This window comes from Hemiscyllium ocellatum, chromosome 32 (assembly GCF_020745735.1).
Source record: "Hemiscyllium ocellatum isolate sHemOce1 chromosome 32, sHemOce1.pat.X.cur, whole genome shotgun sequence".
Classification (NCBI taxonomy): Eukaryota; Metazoa; Chordata; class Chondrichthyes; order Orectolobiformes; family Hemiscylliidae; genus Hemiscyllium; species Hemiscyllium ocellatum.
Genome location: NC_083432.1, coordinates 13,863,326 through 13,891,243, shown reverse-complemented (window position 1 = coordinate 13,891,243; position 27,918 = coordinate 13,863,326). Strand labels below are relative to the sequence as shown.

The 27,918-nt window shown below is 44.3% G+C and overlaps 1 protein-coding gene across 1 annotated transcript in view; it reads left to right on the top strand.

The window, feature by feature from the left end:
• The first annotated feature begins 6,835 nt into the window (after positions 1 to 6,835).
• wnt9b (wingless-type MMTV integration site family, member 9B) overlaps positions 6,836 to 27,918 on the top strand; it is a 41,983-nt gene continuing 20,900 nt past the window's right edge. Inside the window, exons 1-2 of the mRNA XM_060848804.1 lie at positions 6,836 to 6,958; positions 7,258 to 7,511. Coding sequence (XP_060704787.1) covers positions 6,873 to 6,958; positions 7,258 to 7,511 — 340 coding nt within the window. The 5' untranslated portion in view covers positions 6,836 to 6,872. The remainder of the gene's footprint in view (positions 6,959 to 7,257; positions 7,512 to 27,918) is intronic.

Here is a 27,918-nt window from a genome sequence, read left to right as displayed (position 1 = left end):
TGCGGATGCTGGAAAAACAGAAACAAAAACAGAAATTGCTGGAAAAATCAGCAAGTCTGGCAGCATTCGTGGAAAGAAATCAGAGTTTAACATTTCGGGTCCAGTGACCCTTCTTCAGAAATAGGATCAACTGAGAGGTGTGAACGGAGCAGTGCTGAGCTTTCAATTTACCTCAGGAGAGTAAGGGGAAAAACTTCGCAAAAAAGAGTTTGTGAAACATTGTGCTTCATCAGCTACGGTCACTTTCTGGTTTAGAAATCTTGTTTGTTTTTAGTTGCACGAGCCGCATCGGCCAACTTTATTTCAGCAAGTAACACAACTTCATCCCAGTCCACTTCCCCTCTTTTAATCCTACCCCCACCAAACTCACAGTCCACCTCGTCCCACTTCCTCACAGCAGCAATAACCTTTCTTGGTACCTACACTGAAACATTGTGAAACCTGCTGTGAATCCAGCTTACCTTCGGAACAGGCCGGATAGTCGAAAACTCGCCAATGCGCTCCTTTTATGTTTGGAAGTAACTTGGGATCGCTAATGTACGTGCTACACATTTTAAGGCACTGTTTGCAGTCAGACTCGATTTGAGGAGATGTGGTTGCTATTTCTTGCGGAAGTTTGGCGAAAGCACTTTGTCAATTAAATTTCCAAAAAAAAGAACAAAATGTAAACTGTTAACATTGGACACCGTTTTAGTAATGTTTGTCATCTCATTAAACCCCAGCGCTATGAATTGATGATATCCACGCTGACTGAGAAACGGAATGAAGCAGTTTAAGAGTCTGTGACTTTAAGCTTTCTCGGCTTTACTGCAGATATATCCCGTTGCTCCAAACAATTTATCCACATCCACATCCACATTTGTGGGCGGCACGGTGGCACAGCACTGCTGCCTCACAGCGCCTGAGACCCGGGTTCAATTCCCGACTGTGTGGAGTTTGCACGTTCTCCCCGTGTCTGCGTGGGTTTCCTCCGGGTGCTCCGGTTTCCTCCCACAGTCCAAAGATGTGTGGGTCAGGTGAATTGGCCATGCTAAATTGCCCGTAGTGTTAGGTAAGGGGTAAATGTAAGGGTATGGGTGGGTTGCGCTTCGGCGGGTCGGTGTGGACTTGTTGGGCCGAAGGGCCTGTTTCCACACTGTAAGTAATCTAATCTAATCCCAATATCCTGAATACTGCTGGGGGGTTTCTGAACAGTATTCACGAGACCATTGAGCCTCTCGGCGGACAATATTAGAAAACTTGTCCAATTGTCTGGTATACTCTGAACTCTGAAAGAATACACGAACGAAATGCAAAACAATTTCTTCAGGGATCAAGTAACACCCTGATGCCTTTTGTAACTCTACAGCGTTTTCATCCAATTTACAATGTTCCAAATCAAATCTGCCCACAGCATTCCGCTCTTGCAGTATCCCCAAGAGGAGGAAATCTGTGTTTGGAGAATAAAATTTCATTGATTTAATAATAAAATTCAATGAAATCGTGAAATGTCATAACTTGTATTTTATAATGTCGCAAATGACAACATTAATTGTATCATACGGATTGGGAGGTTAAATTGATATAACCCTGCTATGAACAAACATGTCCCATCCTCATTTTTGTTCACGGAGTCGGAGGATGATTCCTCATTGATATTCTTTGAGTCAAACCGGTTACAAATGTTCAATTATCGCGACGATCTAAATACACACAAAGAGTGAACTATTTACCGGAACCAATCCAGCACAATTTCCGTGGTAGGTACATTCTGAACTCCTCGGCCTGTGCCTGTGACTAACTGCAGTCGCCAACTCTTAAGTTATCCCTCTAAGGCGCTGTGTCTACTGCAGGCAAACCGAATCTCTCCCGAGCAACTGGAAGGGCAAGTGATCCGTCTGATTTTGAATTCTAACCCAGCCGATGAGATGTCCGCGAGGAGATTTATCTCCGTGACCTGCATAGGGTTAGGATTTAATTTGGTCCCAACTTTTTGGGACCTTGCTCTCTCTGAGTTTAATTAATACTTTTACCTTTTTGTTTCCAATATTGGTGAAAGATTAACGGCTCTCAGTGACTTCCAACCGAGTTCATTTTTGCACAGCCCTCTCGCTGAGTTAGAATTTAAATTGGAACATGTATCGATCCTTGTAAAGAATAAAGATTTAGTATCGATTAACAATCTTCAGTTAATATCACAATCTCCGATCATTCCACGTTGAGTGTATTTTATACAAAGGGGGACTGATTACCACATGTTCAGAAGATAATTTAGCACCCTGAGTTTGTTTTAAATTTTGGCGGTTACTGCCCTCCATTGAATGAGTGATTGGAATTGCTAACAAATGCTCCTGGAACAGTGGCGGTTCGGAAACGTGCGATATAACCTGGTTATTTCGTTATCAGCCTCACACTGGCTTTCAAAACATGGCAAATAAAACGAAGAATTGCAGGTACCGGAGATCAGACACAAAAAGAGCTGGAGAAATTCGACATTTCAAAAAGATTCACATGAAAGCGAAAGGCGGCGGATTCCGCTCAGGTCAGGACAGACAGGACACACCGTTCTGTTAAAATAGAACTTTGTGCACGGTCCCAGACAATAAGAAGGTGGTTTTGTTTCTTCTCCCAACGAATATCGAATTTGGGGTGATTTATATTTCATTTCCACGACCAGTTCATATTCTCACATCGCTCCTTTTTCCCAACTGATTGGGTCAAGTCTGGGCTGTGTGATCTGAAGGAATTAATTGGGCAAAATTAATTTCTCAGGTTAATTGTGTTTCAGTTGAATCGTTGGAAGGTGCTAGGGGTCTGTACAACGGAATTAAGATTGCCTTCAAATCCCTGACAGAGGACACACTCAGAAATGGCACTTTAATTCAATTCTGATACAATTCTGTTGCCATGCTTCCACGAACATTCCGATCTTTTGTTACAGTACCCGCTGTTTAGCCCGCTCGGTTAAACGAGTACGAGAAAGAGAAAAACAACGAATTTGCTGGAAAAAAAAACTCAGCATTTGTGAATAGAAAGCAGAGTTGACGTTTCGGGTTTAGTGACCCTTCTTCAGAACAGGTTCTGATCCTGCTCTGGAATTTTTCCAGCAATCTCACCTTTTGTGAGTTCCAGCATTCACGGTTCTTCCAGGTTTTTTTTTCAGATTGAACCTTTCTGAATCGGGGTAACCGGACTCGAAAGGTCTCTCTCTCTCTCTGTCTCTGTCTCCATCTCTCCACACGGGCTGCTAGACCTACTGAGTTTTTGTTTCAGATCTCCAGCATCCCCAGTTTTATGTTAGAGAGAGAGAAAGATAGGGAGCTGCGTGTAACTCAGTGGCGTGGTTCAATTTCACCGTGTTGTTCATTTCCCTGCAATGTCTCAATCTGTTATAGAGGTTTATAAAATCATGGCGGGCATGGATAGGGTGAATATTCAAGGTCTTTTCCCCAGGGTAAGGGAGTCCAAAACTAGAGGGGATAGGTTTAAGGTGAGCGGAGGGGGGACGGGGGGAATAAAATGGACCTTGGGGCAACGTTTTCAGTAGAAGGTGGTATGTGTATGGAATGAGCTGCCAGAGGGAGTGGCGGATGCTGGTGCATCCAATCATTAAATGTTGAGATTCCAGTTTACAACCGGCGAGTTTGTTTTGCATTTACCTAGCAACTTATTATCTACTCCAAACGCCATCGACGTTATGCTACTTTGAAATTCTGCGCCTCTGAAGGCGGTGGGTTCGCGGTCGGTTTTATGACAATGTGGCTGGGTTCTTGCTCGGTTGGGGAATCGAAGGTCCCGGGGATCAAATGAGAATATCAAGTTCGAAACACAAACAAGTGGTCTCACTTAAAGCCGCCAGGGCAGGTTGGAGTGCCTTGTTCGGCTGCACTGTGGTATGTTGGGTTTCTTCAGGTTGGGCCCCCTGCGTTACCCTGGCTGTATTGTAAAGACAAACCCGGAGACTTGCGGCAGCACTGTCAGGGTCAATGGCTTGTTCTGGTACATCAGGGGTACAGATGAGCCCGTGAATCGGACCTTCTGACCCAGGGGTGAGGACACTTTCTCCTCATCACAACAGCCAGTTACAAGTAGTCTGAATCTGTACAGAAACGTTATCACACACTGCCAAGATAGATGGGATTTGGACCCCGACCTTCAGGACCAGAGGCAGGGACACGACCACTGCAACATAAGGCCCTAGGGGAGCTCCAGATTAACCATGAAGTGGTTCTGTGAGAGAGTGAGGGAAGAGGTACCAGTCTGCACTGGGACCAGGTATCTGACAGTTCAATACTATGGTGCCTGAGACCACTATACCCAGGTACCTGAGAGCCCTATACCAGGGTACCTGAGAGCTCTATACCCGGGTACCTGAGAGCACTATACCAGGGTACCTGAGAGCACTATACCCGGGTATCTGAGAGCCCTATACCAGGGTACCTGAGAGCTCTAAACCTGGGTATCTGAGAGCACTATACCCAGGTACCTGAGAGCTCTATACCCGGGTACCTGAGAGCACTATACCAGGGTACCTGAGAGCTCTATATCAGGGTACCTGAGACCACTATACCCGGGTATCTGAGAGCACTATACCCGGGTACCTGAGAGCACTATACCCGGGTATCTGAGAGCACTATACCCGGGTATCTGAGAGCACTATACCCAGGTACCTGAGAGCACTATACCCGGGTACCTGAGAGCACTATACCTGGGTACCTGAGCACTCTAAACCTGGGTGCCTGAGAGCTCTATACCCAGGTACCTGAGAGCAATATACCCAGGTACCTGAGAACACTATATCTGGGTGTCTGAGAGCACTATACCCGGGTACCTGAGAGCACTATACCTGGGTGTCTGAGAACACTATACCCGGGTACCTGAGAGCACTATATCTGGGTGTCTGAGAACACTATACCCGGGTACCTGAGAACACTATACCCGGGAACCTGAGAACACTATACCCAGGTACCTGAGAACACTATACCCGGGAACCTGAGAACACTATACCCGGGTACCTGAGAACACTATACCTGGGTGTCTGAGAACACTATACCCGGGTACCTGAGAACACTATACCCGGGTACCTGAGAACACTATACCCGGGTACCTGAGAGCACTATACCCAGGTACCTGAGAACAGGTGGCACGGTGGCATAGTGGTCAGCATTGCTGTCTCACACTGCCAGAGACCCGGGTTCAATTCCCACCTCAAGCAACTGACTGTGTGGAGTGTGCACATTCTCCCTGTGTCTGTGTGGGTTTCCTCCCACAGTCCAAAGATGTGCAGGTCAGGTGAATTGGCCATGTTAAGCTGCCCATTGTGTTAGGTGTAGGGGTATGGGTGGGTTGGACTTGTTGGGCCGAAGGGCCAGTTTCCACTATTGTAAGTAATCCAATCTAGATGGGCTTTTCTTGTGGGTGGCACGGTGGCACAGTGGTTAGCACTGTTGCCTCACAGCGCCAGAGATCCAGGTTCAATTCCTGACTCAGGCGACTGACTGTGTGGAGTTTGCACGTTCTCCCCGTGTCTGCGTGGGTTTCCTCCGGGTGCTCCGGTTTCCTCCCACAGTCCAAAGATGTGCGGGTCAGGTGAATTGGCCATGCTAAATTGCCCGTAGTGTTAGGTAAGGGGTAAATGTAGGGGCATGGTTGGGCCCCAGTTCAGCGGGGCGGTGTGGACTTGTTGGGCCGAAGGGCTGTTTCCACATTGTAAGTAATCTAATCTAATCTAACACTAGATCTGGGTGTCTGAGAACACTATACTTGCTCTAAACCTGGGTGGCTGAGAGCACTATACCCGGGCACCTGAGACCACTATACTTGGGTACCTGAGAGCTCTATACCTCGGTACCTGAGGGCACTATACCTGGGTATCTGAGAGCTCTATAACTGGGTACCTGAGAGCTCCATACCCGGGTACCTGACAGCTCTATGCCAGGTACATGAGAGCTCTATACCAGGGTACCTGAGAGCTCTAAATCTGGGTGTCTGAGTGCACTATACTTGGGTAGCTGAGAGCTCTATACCAGGGTACCTGAGATCTCTATACCCGAATACCTAAGAGCTCTATACCTGGGTGCCTGAGAGCACTACACCCCGGTACCTCAGAGCACTATACCCGGGTACCAGAGAGATTTATACCCAGGAACCTGACAGGTTTATAGCCAGGCACATGAGAGCTCTATACCTGGGAACCTGACAGCTCTATATCTGGGTACCTGAGAGTTCTATACCCAGGTATCTGTCAGGCCTATACTCAGCTGCCTGACAGCTCTATACCTGAGTACCTGACAGCTCTATGCCCGAGTATCTGACAGCTCTATACCTGAGTACCTGACAACTCTATGCCCGAGTACCTGACAGCTCGATGCCTGAGTACCTGACAACTCTATGCCCGAGTATCTGACAGCTCTATACCTGAGGACCTGACAGCTCTATGCCCAAGTATCTGACAGCTCTATACCTGAGTACCTGACAACTCTATGCCCGAATACCTGACAGCTCTGTACCTGACGGCTCTGGACCCGGATTACTGAAAGCTCTATGCCCAGGTATCTTACAGGTCTATAACTGGGTATCTTACAGGTCTATATCCTGGTGCCTGACAGCTGTAAAGCCGGGTATCTGACTGCCCTGGGACCAGCCACACCTCCAGGTGCTCCAGAGCCACAGGCACCTGAGCCAGAATCCCCGCCTCCCCACTTCCCTGTCCAGCCAATCAGACCGTTGAGTGGGCAGGAGGCGAGCCAATAGGCTGAGGCCTGGATACGGTGGCTGGGCTGTGCCCGGGTTTGGTAGGGGGGGGACCTTTATCGGAGCGCTCAGGCGAGCGGCTGAACAGAGGCAGCTCCGGCAGAGCCGGACGAGATGAGGAGCTGCAGAGAGCGGACAAAATGCGCTGCCGGCTGCCGAGCCCCGGCTGTCTGATCACCCTGCTGACGGCGGCGAGCATCCTACCCCCGGGAGAGCCTTACTTCGGGTCGGTTCCTGGCTCCTCAATGTAACATCCATCCTCACAATAACTCTTAACGGGATAAAGCTTCCTGTTTCACGCTGTAATAAGGTTTCCCAGGAATAATAACTGGGGATAGAGTTTGAAATATTCCAGCCTGTCTATGAAAGCTGGTGAACTCAAAAAGAAAACCACTGCTGCCTCTGTAAAGTTGCACATTATTTGTCCCTGTGCTTCACTCTATTTGCGTCCGTTAGTCTGACAGGTACCTGTCCATTCCCCCCACCAGCCATCCTGAATCATTCTCTCCCTTTCTCTTGGAGCAGATTGACCGGGAAGGAGCCGCTCTCCGTGCTATCGAGCCCGGTCCTGGAGGACTCGGGGCCCGGGAAGGTTCACCTGAAGCAGTGCGACAGCTTGAAGCTGTTCCGCCGCCAGAAGCGGCTGTGCCGGAGAGAGCCCGGTCTGGCGGAGGGGCTGAGGGACGCGATCCGCCTCAGCGCGCTCGAGTGCCGCTACCAATTCAGGACGGAGCGTTGGAACTGCAGCTTGGAGGGCAGGGCTAATCTCCTCAAACGGGGTGAGTAGGGCGAGGGGTTTAGTTTGTATCGGTCCCTCAGAGTAAGCTTTGAATAGCACCACTGATAATGAATGATGTTATATTGGGACATCCCTAATTAGGTGAATAATCTGCTTTAGCTCCGGGAACTCTTGTTCACTTTTACATGAGCAACAATGTGTAGCAGATGGAGATCTGGGTCTCTGAGTGTTTTACGCAATGTATTATGTGTCTCTGCGCGTGTATATCCGTGCATATTGTTGTCTGTCTCTCTCCTCGCTGTTTGAATGTATAATCTGTGCTTGATTAGACCTCTAGATGTGTTGTCTGTGTGTTTGAATATACCTGGGTGTGTGTCCATGTGGTTAACTGTGTCCCTCTCACTTTGCACGTCTGCGTCTCACTGTGTGCCTCGCTGTTTTTGACTATATCTGTGTGTCCCTCTGTGTCCCCGTCTGATTATGTCGGTCACCCTGTCTCTGTTTTTAACCATATCTGTGTGCCTGTATCTCCGACTTTGACTGTGTGTCTTTTTGTGTATATCTCCGTACATTTACCACTCCTCCGTCTGTTTAATTTTCCAGCCTAAGGACTGGACACTTTAATTTCCGGGATTACATACACATTCGAAACCTCTTTCACCCCAACTGTAACCGCTCCGACCAATCTCAGTGGCTCGCCATCTCTCTCCGCCAGAGATGGGCGTGTTGGACGCAACTCCCAAATTGCTCTAATTCATAAACATCTCTGAAATGATCCGGCCCGGGTTGGGGGAGGTGCGGGTCGATACTCGAGCTCAGTGTTTTCAAATCGCGTTCAACAAGTTCGCCAGAACAAATTACTTTCTGGAGGTGCACCTCTAAACCAAAGACACAAAGTGCTGGAGAAGCTCAGCAGCAACTGTGGAGAGAGAAAAGCAGTACAACGTTTCGAGACCAGTGACTCTTCAGCCTCCAGAGCGACTTGAGTCTGAAGGAGGCAGGCTATGAGGTGGAAGGTAGTGTTCTCTGAGTAAGAGGAACCTGGGGAAGGAGATTAAACGAACCCCCGCTATTAGTGTGTGGTTTCTGGTAGTAACCTTTCCGAGTTCATTTCACTCGGCGGTGGGGAACTATCTTGATCCAGTGCTTGCCATTTTCTGTAGAGTATCAGTCGGTATTCCAGGCATAATCTTGTTGTGCAGTGTAGAATACCAAGATAACATTACACCCTATCATTGCCCATGTGATATTACTATGTTCTGAGGAATCCTGGTGAGTTACAATAGACCAATTCGCATTACCGCGAGATTCTCATGACCAATGGTCTGTTGAGCAATGCAAAATGTCATTCGTTGCAGCATGTGCTCAGCTCCGGGCAACCAACATATCGGAATATATTGAATTTGGCAGAACATTACTGTATTCGGCAATATTTGAGGAGATTACAGCGGATTATAGAATATCATAGATTAGATTAATATCACAGGAGGTAAAATAGGATACCTCGGACCACAGTTAAATATTGCAAATAAAATGTGACCCGGGAAATCATTGCGGTGTTATTTGGAAGTGGGTGCAGTGGTCACTGAATAGTTTACTTGCACACTGTAGTGAGGATGTTATTGGATTGTATCGGGTGTCATTGTAAACAGGGTTGGAACACAATGAGATGCACCGGTAGATTTTAGATGATCCGTGCCAGATCCGCACTGTTTGGCACCAGTCTGAAATAATATCGGGGGCTGTTTAATGACAGCGGGCTCGGGTTAAAACGCTGATTGGGAGGTCTCCTGGTCTGAGTGCAAGGCGTATTCCCCCTGTAGGAAACGGACTCCAGCGACTCGACAGGGAAACTCCCAAGATGCGAGTTTTAGCCCATTCAGGGGATATTGCCTCCGCTGGAGTGAAGGTTCTGCCAAGCAGTCCATCCCGCTTCAAGATTACCCATCCCACCCCCCCCCCCCCCCCCCCCAAACACACACACACACAAACACTCGCCAACCTCCACCTCCCTAAAAACTTGCAGTTGAGTCCTGGGAAGAAATTGCAGGTTTCTGTTTGGACTGAGCTGCGGAGTTGTGGTTGGGCGGGCTGGCCCAGCAGCTTTCTCTGTGTATGAAGCATCATTGCCCAGGGTTCATTAACTTGCTTCTGCAAACAGTACCCTCACCGGGGATAGAAGTCAACCGCTCCCTCCAATCCGCGCCGAATAGCTTTCCCCCTTTCAGCCTGGTCCTGTCAGTGTGGGTGAGTCACTCAGGCCCTGGGCTGGAATCTGCAGCCTGCCACCACCCACACATACCCCTTTGTGGCTCTTCAGGGGTGAATCATATCCCGGGGTCAGTCACCAAGTAAAACGCAGTTATTACTGTTTCTAGAAATTGCGGAACATAACCGCTTCTGGCTTTAGGAAAGGACCTGCGTGTGTGAGAGAACACTACCCTTCCCGAACCTGGCTGTGAGCGGGATTAAAGTCTTGTGTGATGGGAGTTTTGATTTGTGTTTTCTCCACGTGCTCCTGTTATTATGTAGTTACGTATTTCGAAGCAAAATGTTTGGATGAAGTTGTATATCAGGCAATGCTCATCCAGGGACAGCTTTTCGAACCATGTCTGAGTAACACTGCACTTGGGAGAACACACACACATTCACAGACCCGCACTCTCCCCATCTCATACACACACTCACTCACTCTCATTCACACTCAGACTCACTGTCTCCCCTCTCATAAACTTTCTCTCACTCACACATCACATTCACAAACACACACTCTCCCTTTCTCACACACACTCACTCTCTCCCCCTCTCACACATTCACACTCAGATTCGCTGTGTCAGCTTCACACATATTCACACTCATAAGCCGGCACTTTCTCTCACCCACACATCACACTCACAGATTCACTCTCCCCCTCACACACATTCACACTCAGACTCACTGTCTTTCCCTCACATAAACGTTCACATTCACAAGCCTGCACTTTCTCTCTCCCACTGATTCACACTCACAAACTCACTCTCTCCCCACTTACATACATTTACACACAAAAAAACCGCACTTTCTCTCACACACACATTCACAGACCCGCACTCCCTCTCTCACACACACATTCACAGACCCTCACTCCCTCTCACACACACACATTCACAGACCCACACACTCTCTCACACACACACATTCACAGACCCGCACTCCCTCTCACACACACACATTCACAGACCCGCACTCCCTCTCACACACACACATTCACACTCACTGACCACACATTCTTCCCCACCCCCTCCGCACACACTTTCACATTCGCAGACCCACACATCGTCCCTCCCTCACACATTTACTGTCACCCTCTCTCACACACATACTCATGCACACACTCTCGCAAATTCGTATTCACAGACCTACACACACTCTCCCCTTCTCTCAAACACACACACACATTACTCCCTCTGTCACACAGATAATCGCTCTTGCGCACGCACATGATTTACTCACACACATTTACACTGACACATACGTGTTGAGACTTGCTGTACTGTTAAAAAATGTCCTTTAATATCCAATTGATGTGCAAGATTAATTACTAAAAAATCAACACGGATCATTCTCGGAAGCATTAGCTCTTAAACTGTGGCAATGAATGTTTACAAACTGATTGGAACCAGGCTCTCCTAGTTCAGGGGCTGAAGGATCACCGAGCTGCTGCAGTGGGTGGGAAGCGCTCGGAACTACCTGGAGATCCCTTTCAGCACAAAGTTCTGGCGGCTCCTTCTTATTTGCGAAGGAGGAAGGTCTAGGAGGATGATAGAAGAGAGGACTTTTCCAATGGGCCATTGCTGTGATCGTTAAGGGGATGGGGAGTTACTGTTTACGAGCTAATTTCACTTTCAACAACCCGGGGCTCGATATGCAGCCTCTGTCCGGGCTGGGATTTCACATTTTACCCAGTGCCGTCAGAGATACCTCAGCTTAACCAAGGGCTCCATGGGTCTTCAGATACAGATCAAAGTGCTCCCTTTGTGCCGCTAGCCGGTGTTTTCAATGTCCCTATCACGGTTTAGTGAGAAGGTGCACAAGAAGCTGGGATCATCCCGGGACAGAGGGACAGAGGCAGCAACAGCAGCGAGAAACCCGTTTAATATCTGCCCCCCTCTCTCTCTCTCACACACACTGCATCGCCCGCAATCTCGCTAATTGCCGCGATATTTTTAGATCGGAAAGGCGTTCGTTCGTTCCCAGAGGAAAAGGGCGTTCGGATGGATGTCAGCTCAAGCACGCAACGAGCGCCTTTCATCTGGGCGACATTTCAGTCAAAATAACGCGAGCGGGCTGTGGGGTGGGGCCCCGGTATCGATGCAACAACACCTTTTCATCCCCGGCTCCCAGTGTGAGTGCGGAGACCACTGAGCCCGGTCCAGGAACAGAGAATGAAACCACTCGCACGTAACCAACACAGAGCTCATAGCCTGTCACCGGAGCATTTAACCGGCTCTCAGAGAGAGAGAGAGGCAGGCAGACAGAGAGAGAGAGACAGAGGGACAGGTAGGCGGGGAGAGACAGAGAGAAAGCGAAACAGAAAAAGACAGAGAAAGAAACAGAAAGAGATAGGCATAGAGTGAGACAGGCAGAGAGAGAGAAACAGAGACATAGGCAGAGAGTGAGACAGAAGAAGACTGACGACAAAGAGACACACAGAGAGACAGACAGAGAGAGACAAAGACAGAGAGAGAGAATCAGAGAGATATCGACAGAGAGGCAGAGAGACAGACAAAGATCGAGATATAGAGAGAGAGATACCCAGACGGAGAGACAGAGAGGTGAAGAATGCTCTCCGGTGACACTCAGACGGTTGTATACAATGCAATTGATAAATCAACAAGATTCTGTTTTTATTTTGCTCTCTTGGTTTAGTTGTCACATTTATTACTAAGCTACCCTAGGACAATAGTAGGAACACTGAATAGCTACAGTGAGGGAGTTCATTCGTAGCCTGTCTCTTTGCCCGCCTTCTGCAAATGGAACTCTGTTAATCCCAGGTTCCCCGCTCTCCCCTCATTGTCCCGCCAATGTATTTTCCTTTCGGTCCTTATACGATTCTCCACTGATAGCTCTTATTCAGCCTGCGTCAACCACACTGTCGAGGGGTAGCGCATTTGGTTCTTTTGCTAATCATCTTAAATCTGGCTGCTCTGCTTCTCGCACATTAGTCAATTGGGACTGTTTTTCTATGTTTACTCTGTTCATGGCCCTCAGCACTCTGAAAGCTTCTTTCAAATCTCCTGTCAATTTCCTCCAAGGGGAACAGCCCCAGTTTCGCCAATGTGCCCATCTAATTTTTCTTTCCGTTTAAGAGATGTGGGAATTACTGGAAGGGCCAGCAGTTATTGTCTATCACTTTGGCAAAGATGGTGGTGGGTCATATTTCTGAACTGCTACTGTGTGGGTGTGTGTGGGGGGGGGGGGGGGGGGGGGAAGCGGGGGGGAACACCCACTGGGCCGTTAGGGAGGGAATTCCAGGATTCTGACCCAGCAACAGTGAAGAATGGTGATATAGTTCCATGTCAGGATGATGTGTGACTTAGAGGGGAACTTGCAGGTGATGGTGTTATCATGCATCTTTATCCCTTTAGATAAAAAAATGAGTTAGAGTTTAGAAAGTGCTACTGAAAGGACTTTGGTGAATTTCTGCAAAGCATCTTGTAGTTGGTACACGCTGCTATTAATGTGTATCAGTGGTGGAGGGAGTGAATGTGGTGCCAATCAAGTGAATTAGCTTTTCCTGGATGCCGTTGAGCGTCTTGGAAGTTGTTGGAGCTGCACACAGGCAGGTGAAAAATATTCCATCGCATTTACAGCTGGTGGACAGGCTTAAAAAATCAGGAGGCGAGTTACTCACTGCAAAATTCTGAGTCTCTCAACTGCTCTTGTAGCCACAGTATTTATTTTGCTGGTTTAATTCAGTTTTTGGTCAATGGTCACCCTGAGGATGTTGATAATGGGGGATTCAGTGAAGGTAATGTATTGAATTTCAAGGGCTGATGGTTAGATTCTCTCTCAGTGATGATGATGATTTTCTGGTCATGCACTGTCCCTTACCCCTAGAATAATTTTCATAACCCCCCTGCCTCATCTCCAAAACCCTAATCTCTTTTTAAAGTCAGGTGGTTAGATTCTCACTCATTGATGATGATGATAATTTTCTGGTCATGCACTATCCCTTACCCCTAGAATAATTTTCATAATCCCCCCTACATCATCTCCAAAATCCTTATCTCCTTTAAAGTCAGGTGCCTAGAACAGGACATAATACTCCAATTGTGAGTGGTGCAGAGTTTTATAATACAGTTCCATTTAAACTTCCATGTTGTTGTACTGCATACTGCTATTTATAAAGGCCAAGATTCTGTAAGCATTTTAAATCAGTTTCTCAATCTGCCTTGTCACCTTCAATGATTTGTACACAAATCTTCCCAGTCTCCTTGCTTCTGTACTTTCAATTTGTGCCCATTTGTTTTTTTTTGTGCCCACATTCTTTCTACTTAGAATCACTTCACTCTTCTCTACATTAAATTTCATTTGCCACCTACCTGCCCCTTCCAACAGTCTGTTTGCATCTCTTCAAGCCTGTCCAAACCCCCTCTCCGTTCAGCATACCTACAAAATTTGTGTCACCTGCACCTTATACACTCAAGTCCAGGCCATTAACCAAATCAAAACGTGCAGTTAAAAAAACCCTGAAAGAATTGTGAATACTGGAAATCAGAAACAAAAATATGAAGAATTGGAAAATGTCAACAAGTTGGGCAGCATCTGTGGAAAGAAATTAGAGTTAACATTTCGGGTCCGGTAACCTCCTTCAGAACTGAAGGGTCACTGGACCAGAAATGTTAACTCTGATTTCTTTCTACAGATGCTGGCAGACCTGCTGAGAGTTATTGGACCTGAAACGTGAACTCTGATTTCTTTCTATAGATATGGCCAGACCTGCTGAGGTTTTCCAGTAATTTCTATTTTTGCATGGTTAAAGAGCTTGGAACTGTTGGTAAATTTAATAATAAAAGACAAAAAGAAGAACTGTTTCAACTCAGCAAGTTAGGTAGTGTCAGTTAAAGGAGTGACATGAAATTCTGATGATAGATCATTGCCCTGAAAGGTTAACTTTTGTTTCTATCTGCAGATGATGCTCAGACCTGCTGAGTATTTCCCGATTTTCTGATTTTTCCATATTTCTGAATTCTGGCATCTGCAGTATTTTGCTTTTGTGTTGGAACTGTTTGTGTGGTGTATTAGTTAATGGCCATTAGTATCAGATCTTAGATAGAATTATCTGGAATGTACAGAAAAAGTGCATTCCATCCATCCATCCGTCTCTGCTGGTGTTTATCTTGTACATGAACCGCCTCCATTCTATCTATATCATTTCAATCTATCAGCACTAACACACATTAACATTGTACCTTTATGGCCGAAAAAGTGTCATGAAACAAAACATGAAACCAAGATCCAGAGAAGATAAGTGAACAAAGTTTGATCAAAGAAGTTAGTTTTAAGGAGGCTGTTAAAGGAAGTGTACAAAGTTAAAAATCACACAACACCATGTTATAGCCTAACAGGTTTATTTGGAAGCACTAGCTTTCGGAACGACGGTCCTTCATCAGGTGGTTGTGTGATAACCACCTGATGAAGGAGCAGCGCTCCGAAAGCTAGTGCTTCCAATTAAACCTTTGGACTATAACCTGATGTTGTGTGATTTTTAACTTTGTATACTCCAGTCCAACACCAGCATCTCCAAATTGCGTTGAAGGAGGTGAATTAGTTAAACATGTCTTGAAGTCCAATGGGAGAATTCCAGAACTTAAGGCTGAGGCAGCTTAATTTATCCCTTATTATCCCCTCTCCCTCATGTATCTGTTTCTGTGAGGCCTTTTTGTACAGTGGTAGCTACCTCGGCACCAGGGGATCTGAGTTCACATCTATCTCCAGATATGATGACCACACTGAAGTGTCTCTACATTTCCACTCATGTCCATTGATTTTCTTCCCCTACAGTTCCTTGAATAAAGTCAGAAAATGTTTGAAAAACATATTCCAGCAGGTAGAGAGAGGAAGGGAGATGAGCACTGGCCAAATTGTAATTTTAAGTGAATCATTTTAGTTAATATCTAAATTCTTATCCTTTTCCCAGGTTTGGAAAGCACTAGGCAAGTGGTAGCGTCCAAAAATCCAACCTGTGCAGTCCAGTGGGTAACTAGTCTCCCAATTCACCGAAGCCTGTCCACTATCTACAAGGCACAAGTCAGGAGTATAATGGAATACTTCTCACTGGCCTGGATGGGCACAGCTCCAACAACATTCATGAAGCTGGACAAAGCAGCCCAGTTGATTGGCACCACATCCACAAGCATCCACTCCCTCACTACCCACAGTCAGTAGCAGCAATATGTACTATATACGAGATGCCCTACAGAAATTCACCAAAGTTCCTCAGACAGAACCTTCCAAACACATCCACTTTCATGTAGAAGGACAAGGGGAGCAGTTATGTGGGAACATCACAGCCTTCAAGTTCCGCTCCAAGCCACTCATCATCCTGACTTGGAAATATAACCCTTCATTGCTGCTGGGTCAAAATCCTAGAATTCCCTCCCAAAGGGCATTGTGGGTCAACCCACAGCACGTGAACTGCGGTTCTTTAACAAAGCAGCTCACCACCACCTTCTCAGGGACAACTAGGGACGGGCAATAAATGCTGGCCAGCCAGTGACTCCCACGCCCTATGAATGAATTGAAAGAAGTCACACAGTATTTGCAGGGCGTTCACATTTGGAGGGTCAGTGGATTCGAAAGGTTAAATTTCTCTCAAGAGATGCTGTCAGACCGCGGAGTTTCTCCAGCAATTTCTATTTTTATTGCTGATTTCCAGCATCCGCAATTCTTTGGGTTTTATTTTTGCAGAAGCGCCTTTTGTCAGAACTAACATCCGCAGTGAGGTGGGATTTGTTGCTGTTTCCTATACTCACTGATCTTGTATAAATTTTCTTTGGCCTATTATTATCTCCTGGGCAAGTCGATCATCAGATCACTACATCAGGCGGGTTTTTGGGGGAGTTGTCACTTGCTCCCACATTTGGGCGGGGTGGGATTTATTCGAAGTGACAGTTTGAGTGGGACTGACCTCCCTCCTGCGCTCTCACTATTTTAAAGGATTTTGCTGCAACGAAGGGGCTGTGTTGCACAGCCCGAAAACAAACCAATGATAATTGAGCCCTGGCATTTTCCATTGACATTCTCACATTTTACAATTGGTTGTTCGCAATTCTTACGCTCTTCATCCTTTTCTATCAACAGAGCATTTGGTGTTGTTGAAAATAAAATGAAATGGGGGGTGGGGTGTAGTGAGTCAGAGTTGACTCTTCAAAGTGTGTCTGCTTGATCCCAGAAATATTTGAGCAGGATTTCTCCCTCTGTTCATCCAGTTCCCTCTCCATTCCCCAAACCCTGCTCCAGTTCACAATACCGAGCTTCCGTTTTCCGATCCTTGTTTACAGCTACAATCCAGCGATGAGTTAGAGCACAATTTGCGAAGTGATTGCTAATTTTGGGGCTTGTACCATTCCGCTCCGTGCGCCACTTTGAGGCAGTTGTGATCCGGTTTCTTTTAACTGGGTTAATCCTGCACAAACCAGCACCTGAAGCAATTAGGATGTTTTTACATCCGTTTTCTTAATTGTAACTCCCTACACTTTGCATCGGTTTCAATTCTTCACTTGATTCCTATCTAGTCCTGAGCTAATTCCTGCCAGTCTTTTTCAGTCCAGCTCTTGAAAACCTGTTGTCAATTAACATAGTGCAGGAATACTATACAGGACGGGGTGGCGTGATACCCTGGTTGAACCTTGACTGTTTCACATTTAATTTCATGTTATGAAACGTCATAGAGCGCCGAGTGCATCTTATAATCACTGCTGGTACGTTGCACGTCTTTGACCTGAGCCCAATATCTAAGCAGATCATTCCCAGGCGAAAACGCACACACCCACGAACATAACAGCAACGAAACACTTTGTTTATGTTCCAAACAAAATCATCAGAAATAAATATAAAATCAGCATAGCTCCAGTTTCTAATGGGAGATAGAGGACTGGTGGTGGTTTAACCCGAAGGTCACCATGTCTCAGGTTCGAGTGTGAAAAGAAGGGACCTTCACAATACCTTCAGTTTGCCTGGGAATTGAATTCTTGCTGTTAGCATCACTTTACATTGTAAACCAACCGTCCAGCTAACAGAACCAGAAATGCAGAGAAAAAACAAGCGAACAACTCATTTCAGAATCCTATTAAATTATGCAACTCATTCCAGCACTTTTAATTTAAATAATTTACCTTCCGCCCCATTGTGTTTTCTCATACACAATTCCAACATTTTTAAGTGCCAAGGATCAGTCTCGGCCTAATGCAGCAGGACCATTATTAAGGTCAGAATTAATAATCTCACAATGGCAGACTTTCCAAGTTTGGAAAAGGCTGCATCACATTTGCAGTAAGTTGATTACTGAATCAGCAGCACTAATGTGCAGCTTTAGAAAGTAACCATGCATATCCTTACCTGCCTGTCATCTTGCCAGCAATTATGATAAAGAACCTGGCAAAAAGATGATAGCTGACAGTTATTGATGGCAATGTCTATCCTGGACAGAGATTGAAAGTGTTTTCACATTTGATTTTCCCTGCAATTTGCTTCTCTTTGGCAACGCCAGTCTAATGCCGCAGGAAGTTGGACTAAACATGGGGCTGTCAAATCAATATCATATTGTCCAATATCCAATTGTACATTTACCCATCTGGCCATCAAGGAAATAAAAGCAAGGTACTTAAGATACATTAGATCTGAAATAAAACCAGGAAGTGCTGGAGAAACTCAGGTCTGGCAACATCTGCGGACAGAAAAACAGTTAATATTTTAAGACCAATTTAGCTCTTCATTGGTCATCAAAGGATTGATTTAAAGTATCATAGTCCTTGAATAGTGGGCAATAATTGAGTCATGCAGCAAAAACTTATCTCTTTGAATTTAATAAGACTGATAGAAATTCATTCCCAGCAACAGAACAGAACAGGCTATAACGTTGGTTGTCTTCAGTGACTGCTATTTAATTGATTTCAATATCTCCTGCTATGATGGACAGTCAATCCCATAATCTCTGTTCTTCACAACTACCGAAAATGTTTTCCTACCTGTTCAAAAGATTAAGAAGATCATAAGTAATGGAATCATGGCCATTTGGCCCGTCAAGCCTGCTTCAACATTGATAATATACAAGGATGACAAAATTCTGCCATATTACAACATTCTACAGTCTCTCTTGACTTAAATAATATTTTGCTTTTGTATTCTTCCTGTCAAAGAGGACAACCTCACAGTTCCTACATTTTGCACCATCTACCAATCTTTTTTGTCCAAGTGCTTAAACTATTTATAGCTCTTTGCAGACTCTTTCTAACCTCACAACTTGAATTTGCACCTATCTTTGTATCATCAGCAAACTTGGATACAATATAGCCTATCCCTCAATCCAAATCACTAATATAGATTATAAATGGTTGAAATCCCAGCAGTAATCTCTGTGGGACTTTGCTAGTTGCAGTTTGTCAACTTAAAAATCACCCATTTACCCAAACTCTGTTTCCTGTTAGTTAGCCAATCCTTTACCAATGCCAATACATTAAGTCACTGCCATGAGTTCTTTTCCTATGTTATAACCATCCTTAGAGGAGACTGGCAGGTGACAATAATCATTCCACAAGCCAATGCTGGAATGATGTGCCAAATTAGGTTCTTCTGCCCAATATAAATTCTATAATTTTATGATGTAATACATTTTTAAAGCCTTTTGGAAACCCTAGTTCATTACCTCTAGTGGTTCCCCAATATCTATCCAATGCATTACATCCTCAAATAATTTGTCAAACATGATTTCCCTTTCACAACGCTATGTTGATTCTTTCTTTCTATATTACGAGATTCTAAACAATCTGCACAACTTCCTTAATAATGAATTTTACAATGTTTTCAATGATAGACTGAGTTTCCTGCTTTCTGACTCCCCTTTTCTTGAAAAGTGACATTATATTTATGGTTTTTCAATCTGCTGGGACCATTTCAGAATCTAGGAGATTTTGGAATATTATAACTAATGCACCTCTGTAGCCACTTCTTTCAAGATGCTAGAATACAGGCCATCTGATCCTGAGGATTGGTCAGGCATTGGTTTTCAAGAAAATGTCTTGGGTCAAGGTGGATATCAATGTGAGGTGATTAGGGATCAGTACAATTGATTGGAGAGGCTAGTGAAAATGATTGGGGCATCAACTTTACACTTAACCAGGAATTAGAGCAGATTTTAATCCCTCCTACATTTCCTTGTTAATTATTCAGGTAATAAGTCAGAATGCTCCAAAGTATTTGGCTGTAATTCAGATCTGGTGACTTTTTTGGAGGGTTCCAGAGAGGGTCCAGTTGCCACAGTTGAGGCCAAAGAGCACATCACAAAACAGAAATTGGCCAAGATCTTCCAATACAATGGAAGATCTTATCTCAACTGGACCCTGCTGACCTGCCATTTTGTTTGAGCTGTTTGGACATGCATGCTGCTACATAATAACCAGTTAACTGTGGGCTAACAGCACTGCCTCTTTCTATGGTAAAGTTCTAAATGCTCTTTTTTGCTCAATATTACATTTTAATTTTGTGCCTTGCACTGTTTCATCATGTTTCTGAATTTAATTTCTATGTGAACATTCTCAAGCACTTTTTGTAGGTTTTTTGTCCTATTCATATGGCAGCTGTACATGTAGCCATTAAATGTAATTAACAATGTAGACTTAAAAGATGCCTCACATAGCAGCACATCCAATACCCATCCATCAATTCAATTGTTTGCAATGCACCATGGGGATCGAATGGCACAATCTGAAGTCAAAAGAAATCTTACCACACCCTGTCAAATTTCTACTAATTGTTAACACCACCATATCCAAGGTAGAAGTGACAATGCAGGTTTAGGATATAAGCAGTGTGCCTAACCATGTGCACCATGTCGTTAAGAGTGACCATGTTGTTTGATTCTTTCATCTGTTGATTTCTTTCTTAATAAAGGAGACATTTTAGAAACTGCACTAAAATTTGCTGGAGCATGATATCCCATTTGATAGGCTTTTCCCATTCTCCTCTGCTCAAAATATTTTTTAAACAGGATGATTTGTACGTTCATAATTGTGAACACTACTAAACTCACTGTATATTACGGGAAATTATACATCATATTGTATGTTGACTGATTTGCATGCTGGCTCATTTGTTTGGTATCTGCACTTTTTATAATTGCTGGTTTCTTTCTGTTTTGGACTGGTGATGGTTCCCACCATGGTGAAATTCTAATGCAATCTTCAATTGTGAAGAAACCTGAGTCAACCTGACCAGGAAGGTTCAAACTGCAGATTATGCTGATCCTGTTCAAAGCAATGGTATGATCACTGCGAAGTGTAGTAGCCGGGCATGGCTATGTGTCTAAACAATACAATCTCACACTTGAGGAATGGTCAGACAATCAAGTCATAATATTCTAGGTTATGTACCTGCTGGGAATGTGGGACTAGTGTAGTTAGTGATGTATTTTTGGCGGTACAGACTCAATGGACTGAAGGGCCTCTTCTGTACTGTCTGATTCTATGAAGGTACAGGGCAAGTCTGAAGTATTGTGCTTTTATTTCCTTGATAGCCAGAGGAGTAAATATACAATTGTATGTTGGACTATATGATACTGATTTGACGGTCCCATGTTTAGCTTTTAGTGCACATGTAACAGGGAGGTAATCATTAATAGTTTGCATTTGGTTGAGTAACCTTGGAATAGCAAGTCTGGCAGATGAGACAGGTGAAGCCTTGTTCTGCTGGTCATTATTGAATGATACCTTTTTAAAGGCACTATAGCACAGATAACTGGCAAGCGTAAGATTGGCTTTGGCTGTGATGAGTTACTTGATCCAACAATAAGTTGGCAATAGGTTAACACAGGAGAGTGGACCATTGAATAAGGTACTATTGGGCAGTGTCTGTCAGTGAAATAGTATCCCAATGGTTGTCAAGAGGTGAACAATATTAATTTAGAGGAAAAGCTGAAGAGAAATCAATGTTTGGAACATTTGAATTTGTAATGGTTGCCTGGAACCATGTTGTTTGCAAACAAGGACAGTTCCAACAAGACAACAGATGGAATATAATGTTGGGAAGTGTAAAATTATGCACTTTATTCATAATTCTAAAGCAGAATATTTTTAGGAATATGAAAATTGCACATTTTGATGTTCGGAGAGACCTGGCTATGCTCATAAATCAACATAGAGAGCATACGGCAAATTGTTTAAATGGAAACTGGCATGTTGGCATTTATTGAACATTATACTATAGGAATAAAGAAGTTGTACTGCAATTTTCAAGGCTTTAGTGAGACCATAGCTGGAAAATTGTGCAGTTTTGTCTCTATATTTAAGGAATGATATATCTGCATTGGAAGTCACTAATTTTGTCCCTGGAATGAGGAATTTGGCTTGATTTACTCTGACAACATTGGATCTATAGAATATAGTTTATATTGGGCATGTAGTCTCTGGAGTTCAGAAAACTGAGAGGTGATCCCATTTTAAAAAAAAAACAACATTAATACAGTAAATATGAAGAGATCATTTCTGATGATTGGCAAAACCTAAAACAGGGGCCCACATTGTCAGGATAAAGGGCCAACATTCAGGACTGAGATGAGGAGAAATTACTTCACTCAAAGGATTGTGAATCTTTGGAACTAACTATCCAAGTGGATTGTGGATGCTCCACTGTTGAATACATTTAAGGTTTGGATGGGCAGATGGGCAGATCAAGAGGTATGGGAACAGGTAGAAAAATACTGGACAATCGTGATTATTCATGATCATACTGAATGGTAGAACACACTCAAATGACTATTTGCTCTATTCCTGCTCCCATTCCTTGTGTTCATCAGTTCCAAGTTCTAATTTGGAACATTTTCAAACTGCAAAAGACTTTGGATGAAAATTATTTGTAGGAAAGTACATTTTGTGAATGTTGTTGGTTTAGTTAGCATTAAAAAACTTATTATTACTCATATGAAAGACTTTTTCCCGGGAATCATTCAGTACCCATGATGGTTGAGCATTTTTTTAAGACCTTTACCAACACAGCTATGAATCTGACTGACGTGGTTGGTAGAAAGTGAAGACTGCAGATGCTGGAGATCAGAGCTGAAAATGTGTTGCTGGAAAAGCGCAGCAGGTCAGGCAGCATCCAAGGAGCAGGAGAGTCGACGTTTCGGACATGATTCTTGAAGAAGGGATCATGCCCGAAACATCGATTCTCCTGTTCCTTGGATGCTGCCTGACCTGCTGCGCTTTTCCACCAACACATTTTCAGTTCTGATCTCCAGCATCTGTAGTCCTCACTTTCTCCCAGAAGATTTTAACCTACTGAGAATCCTCTTACAAGGATGCCTTCCTTGAAGAAATTCTCTTCTGAAGGGTTCATGCCCGAAATGTCGATTCTCCTGCTCCTTGTATGCTGCCTGACCTGCTGCGCTTTTCCAGCAGCACATTTTCAGCTCTGAAATGGTTGGTAACCTGGAAGGGCTGATATCTCCAAACACCCTCCCTGTGGCTGAGGTCTCACCCTCAGTCAATGGAGAGGTGAACATAAGATTCTATGACAACCCCTCCACCTTACCCCTGCTCATCTGTAACACAGAATCATCATTTCTATTTTGGTGAGCTTCCATGAGTTCACATAGTTACCTTAACTGGGGTAAAGTGAACCCACGTACATTGTTCTTGACTACAAGCAATAAAGCAGGATTAAGATACCACAGTGACACTGGCAAGGGCATGTGTCATGATTCTGTGAAAGGTGAATTGATATTTAACTCCCCCTGCACTGTTAGCTTGAAACAGCTTGTTAACCACTCCAGCAGTGAGCTGAATTTGTACACAGTCCACCTGCTATGTTGGAGTTAAGTATCTGTTATTAATTGTATCCCACTCATCTCAGAAAGGCAACAATCCCTGCAGGGTTACAGCTCTACTGCAGCTGACAGCTTTATGGCCCCAACTTGCTGCAATAATACTCTCCTGATATAATTCTTGTCAGAAAGCCTCCACAATTTGTGGAGTGGAGGGGACTTGCCCCCTTCATTCCTCGAGCTTTGGGGGTAGATGGACATGTTTGCTAATGAATGGAACCAAGAATCTGAGTTGAATTCTGACCGCTTGAGAGATTGGATTACACTTCCCAGTTTGGATTGGCTCCTATGAGATCTGAATTTTTTTTTTCAAGAAGAAATATTACTTCAGTCCTTTTTGGCTTTGGGGCACTTCACACCACCTTAAAAGGACATGTAGCTTTTGAACAAGAATGACCACTGCTGATGTGACCTTGCAGGTATTGGCAGACAGGTAACTATGGAAACTGACCCAGATTTGGAATGGGTTGTCTGGCCTTGATCAATGGGAGGGTAGGGATTTCACTTGTGACAGCAATTCCTGGGGATGAATGTCTGCAGGCTATTGGACCATGAGCATCACCGAGCCAGCAAATTCTTCCACAGGTGTGCTTTCCACCAGGGGCAGGGGTCACTGGATAGCGATCAGGTTCAGGAGCCCTGCAGGGTTTACTGCTCACTGCACGGCCTGGGAACATTGAGGTCAACTCTTCCATTCCCACACACCTGGCTGAGATCATCCGTCTCATCTGCACTTAAGGCTGCAATCCAAGCCTTCAGAGCTGCAATACATTCACAGAAATTAAAACAAGATCCCAAAACTCACCCAGTAAAGACAAGTCATTACAGTGAAATGATCAATGCTCTGTTATATTGGCACATTAGGAGGAGGTGTACATTGTTACCTATCTGTAGCCTCCATTCTTTGGACACTGAAACTGAAAGTTCCTTAAACGGTCATTACGTTCCTGAACAAAATAACAGTTTGCCTTCTTTCTCATGGTGACGTCAGGAACAAATGATTCATTAAAATGACTGATGTGACAAGAAGCAAATCAGAAAAACGTATTGAACAATTTTTGTTGAATATTGTGCCCTTTTAAAATACAGAAAAGTAATATTCAGCAGTGACCTTCAAGTTCCCAGTTATATGGAAAATAACACAAGCCCAATATGGGGACAGCATGGTGGCTCAGTGGTTACTACTGCTGCCTCACATCACCAGGGACTCAGGTTTGATTCTACCCTTGGGCAACTGTCCGTGTGGAATTTGTACATTCTCCCTGTGTCTGTTCGGTTTCCTTTGGGTGCTCTGGTTTCCTCCCACTGTCCAAAGATGTGCAGGTTAGGTGGATTAGCTATAGGACAATGCCTATGGTATCCAGAGATGTGTAGGCTAGGTGGATTAGCCATGGGAAATGTTGGGTTACAGGGATAGAGTGATGAGGTTGGGTGTTGTGGGGGGTGGGGTTTAATGGGTGGATGCTCTTTGGAGAGCCGGTGTGAACTCGATGGGTCAAATTTAGTATTAATTGTGACTCAGTTGGCAGCACCTATGCATTTAATTGAGAAGGCTCTTGGTTTAAGTAAAAACATGCAAGAGTTCAGGGCGATACTGAAGAAATGCTATGCTAAGGAGATATTTTTGAAGGAAACTGAGGGACCCCATCTGTCCTTTCAGTTGGATGTAAAATACCCAATTGCATAAGTGCAGAAGAATCACCCTGGCTAATAATTGTGCTATATTAGGTTCAACCAGTCCAAAAGATTGGTCTTGAAATGTTAACTGTTTCTCTCTCACAAATGCTGTTAGACCTGCTGAATCTTGCCAGCAATTTCTGTTTTTGTTTCAGATCTCCTACATCCTCAATTTTTTGTTTTATTCTGGCTAATTATTATGCCTTACTTAACATTACAAATGCAGATTGTAATGTTACAATTTACAAACATTATAGTTTGTGCAATGCTGCATGCAATTTAGCTGCCGTCAATGATTACATTTCAATTGTGCAAATATTTTATTGGCTGTAAAATGCTTTGAGACATTCAATAGTAGCGAGATGTGCTAAATAAATGCAAGTTTTGGATGATTGTGATTGTAATGAGGTCATCCTGGTGGAGCTCATAGAATATGAGTTTCTTGTTTGGGGCTGTTAATCTGGTCCAATCAGGGAGCCCTGACTGACAGAGATAAACAGGAGGGTCAGATATCCTGACACTCAAGACCTGGCTCAGAAGGAGCTGGATTAGTGGCAAGGATTCTCCATCTGTAAATAAATGGTGACTTGGTGACAGAATATCGGCCTCTGTGGAGTTACTTCAGTGATGATGAGAGAAAAACACACTGCTGATGAAATTCACTCACAACAGTCATCTTTCAGCTAGGTCAAGCATTTCTGGCATCATGCCGTTATTTGGAAAGTTTGACTTGTTTGCTCCTGCCATCAAAGACTGGGCAAAGGACATTGGGCAGATGAAAAGCAATGAGTAATTCTCCTGACAGCCTGTGGACTCACAATGCTATTGGTTATTAGGAGCCTTACCTTCCCTGAGGCAGCAGGTACAGAAACCTTTCAAGAGTTGCAGAGTTTAATCAATGAATATTACAACTCCAAGCCTCCTCCAATTCTGAGATGCTATTAGGCAATTTGAGAACCAGGGTAATCCGTATCCGGATTTTTGACTAGGTTAAGATGATTAGCAGAAGAATGTGACTTTAGTTTAGCCCTTAGTGAAATGCTGGAAGACCATTTGGTATGTGAGATTAATGGTGTAACCATGCAAATGCACTGACCAGCTGAAGCCCAACTGATCTTTAAACAGGTACTACACTTGGCTTTATCATTGGAAAATGTGGCAAGTTATTCCAATGGAAATGAACACCCATGCCAGTCCAGCTGAGCTTGGGAGACATCACTTGAATGCAGGCAATTGCATAGCCTCAGTCAGGGCATAGCCTGAACAGAGGGACTCTAGGCCAACCCACAGCAAAACCCTAAAGCAAAGCCAAGTTTTGGCTAAATGTTTAAAATTTTCTTCAGGATCTGGTATATCAAGCCATTGGAGTTGTTGCTCGAATGCGGAGTCGAGACTAGACCTAAATGCAGTAAGAGAACTTATAGGCCAGTATCCAGGGGAGTGCACACCATGAGAAATCCACCTACATCTGGTTTGGAACTGTTAAATTTCTTTGCAACATCCAAGTTGGAATCAATCAATGAAATGGTCACCTGGTTCTAATGGAGGTTGATACCGGTCTGGCTGTTTCAGTGAGAACAAAACCAATCTTTAACAAAATTTACTCTGGACTCCAAACCTTAATTTTGTGCAGCACCGCAGATGAACTGAGGACCTATAATGGGGAAATTTAACAGTATAATGGTACAACTTCAGTTCTGGTCTCTTATGAGAAGCAGCTGATTCAGTTACCATTGATAGCAGTAAAATGTTTGGGCCCAAGCTTGATGGGACAAACATTGGATGAGAAAGATTCACCAAGATCGGCTCAACATTTTTTAGGTGGAAGTGAGTGAAGTACTAATTAAGTACATGGACATTTTTCAGGAAGCACAATCAAAGGAGCAAAGGCCATCTTGTATGTTGGCCAGGAAGCAATTGTTTGATTCTGCAAGGCACACCCAGTGCCATTTGCCTTACATGCAAAATTAGATGGAGAAATCAAAAGGCTGGAAAGTGCAGGAGTCATCAAACCAGTTTACAGAATGGGCAGCACCAGTTGGTTCCGATTGTGAAGCCTGATGGGTTGGCTCGCCTTAACGTGAATTTTAAATAAATGGTAAATCACTTTTTGCAACTGGATAATACCCAATCATGGTGGATTTACATGCCAGGCTGACAGGGGGCAGCTGCCCTTCCCAAAGCTCGACATGTGCCATGCATACTTGTAATTGTGATTAGGTGAGGATTCCCAGAAGTATGCTCCAATTAAGTAAATGTTTGTACCAATATATGAGACTGCCTTTTAGGGTATTGTCAGCCTGTGCAATTATTCTACGAATGATGGAGAACATTTTACAAGGTCTGCCCCAGATTGCCATTTATCTAAATGACATGCTAACAACAGGGAAGGAAAATAAGGTGCACTTAAAGAACTTGGACATAGTCCTTAGACATTTCTCCCAGGCGGGCATATGCCTTGGAAGGGAAAAATGCTATCCCAGGCACCCCAATAGATCTACTTGGGCTAAAGAGTTGACAAGACCAGGTTACACTCATTGGAAGATAAAGTGAGGGCAAACATTTAGGTCTTTCCATGGGCTGGTGAACTATTATGGAAAGTTCATATATAGCTTAGCGTCCATTCTTGCACCTTTTCATAAAATCTTTAAAAAGAGTCAGCCTTGGAAATGGTCGCAAAGCCAAGCCATT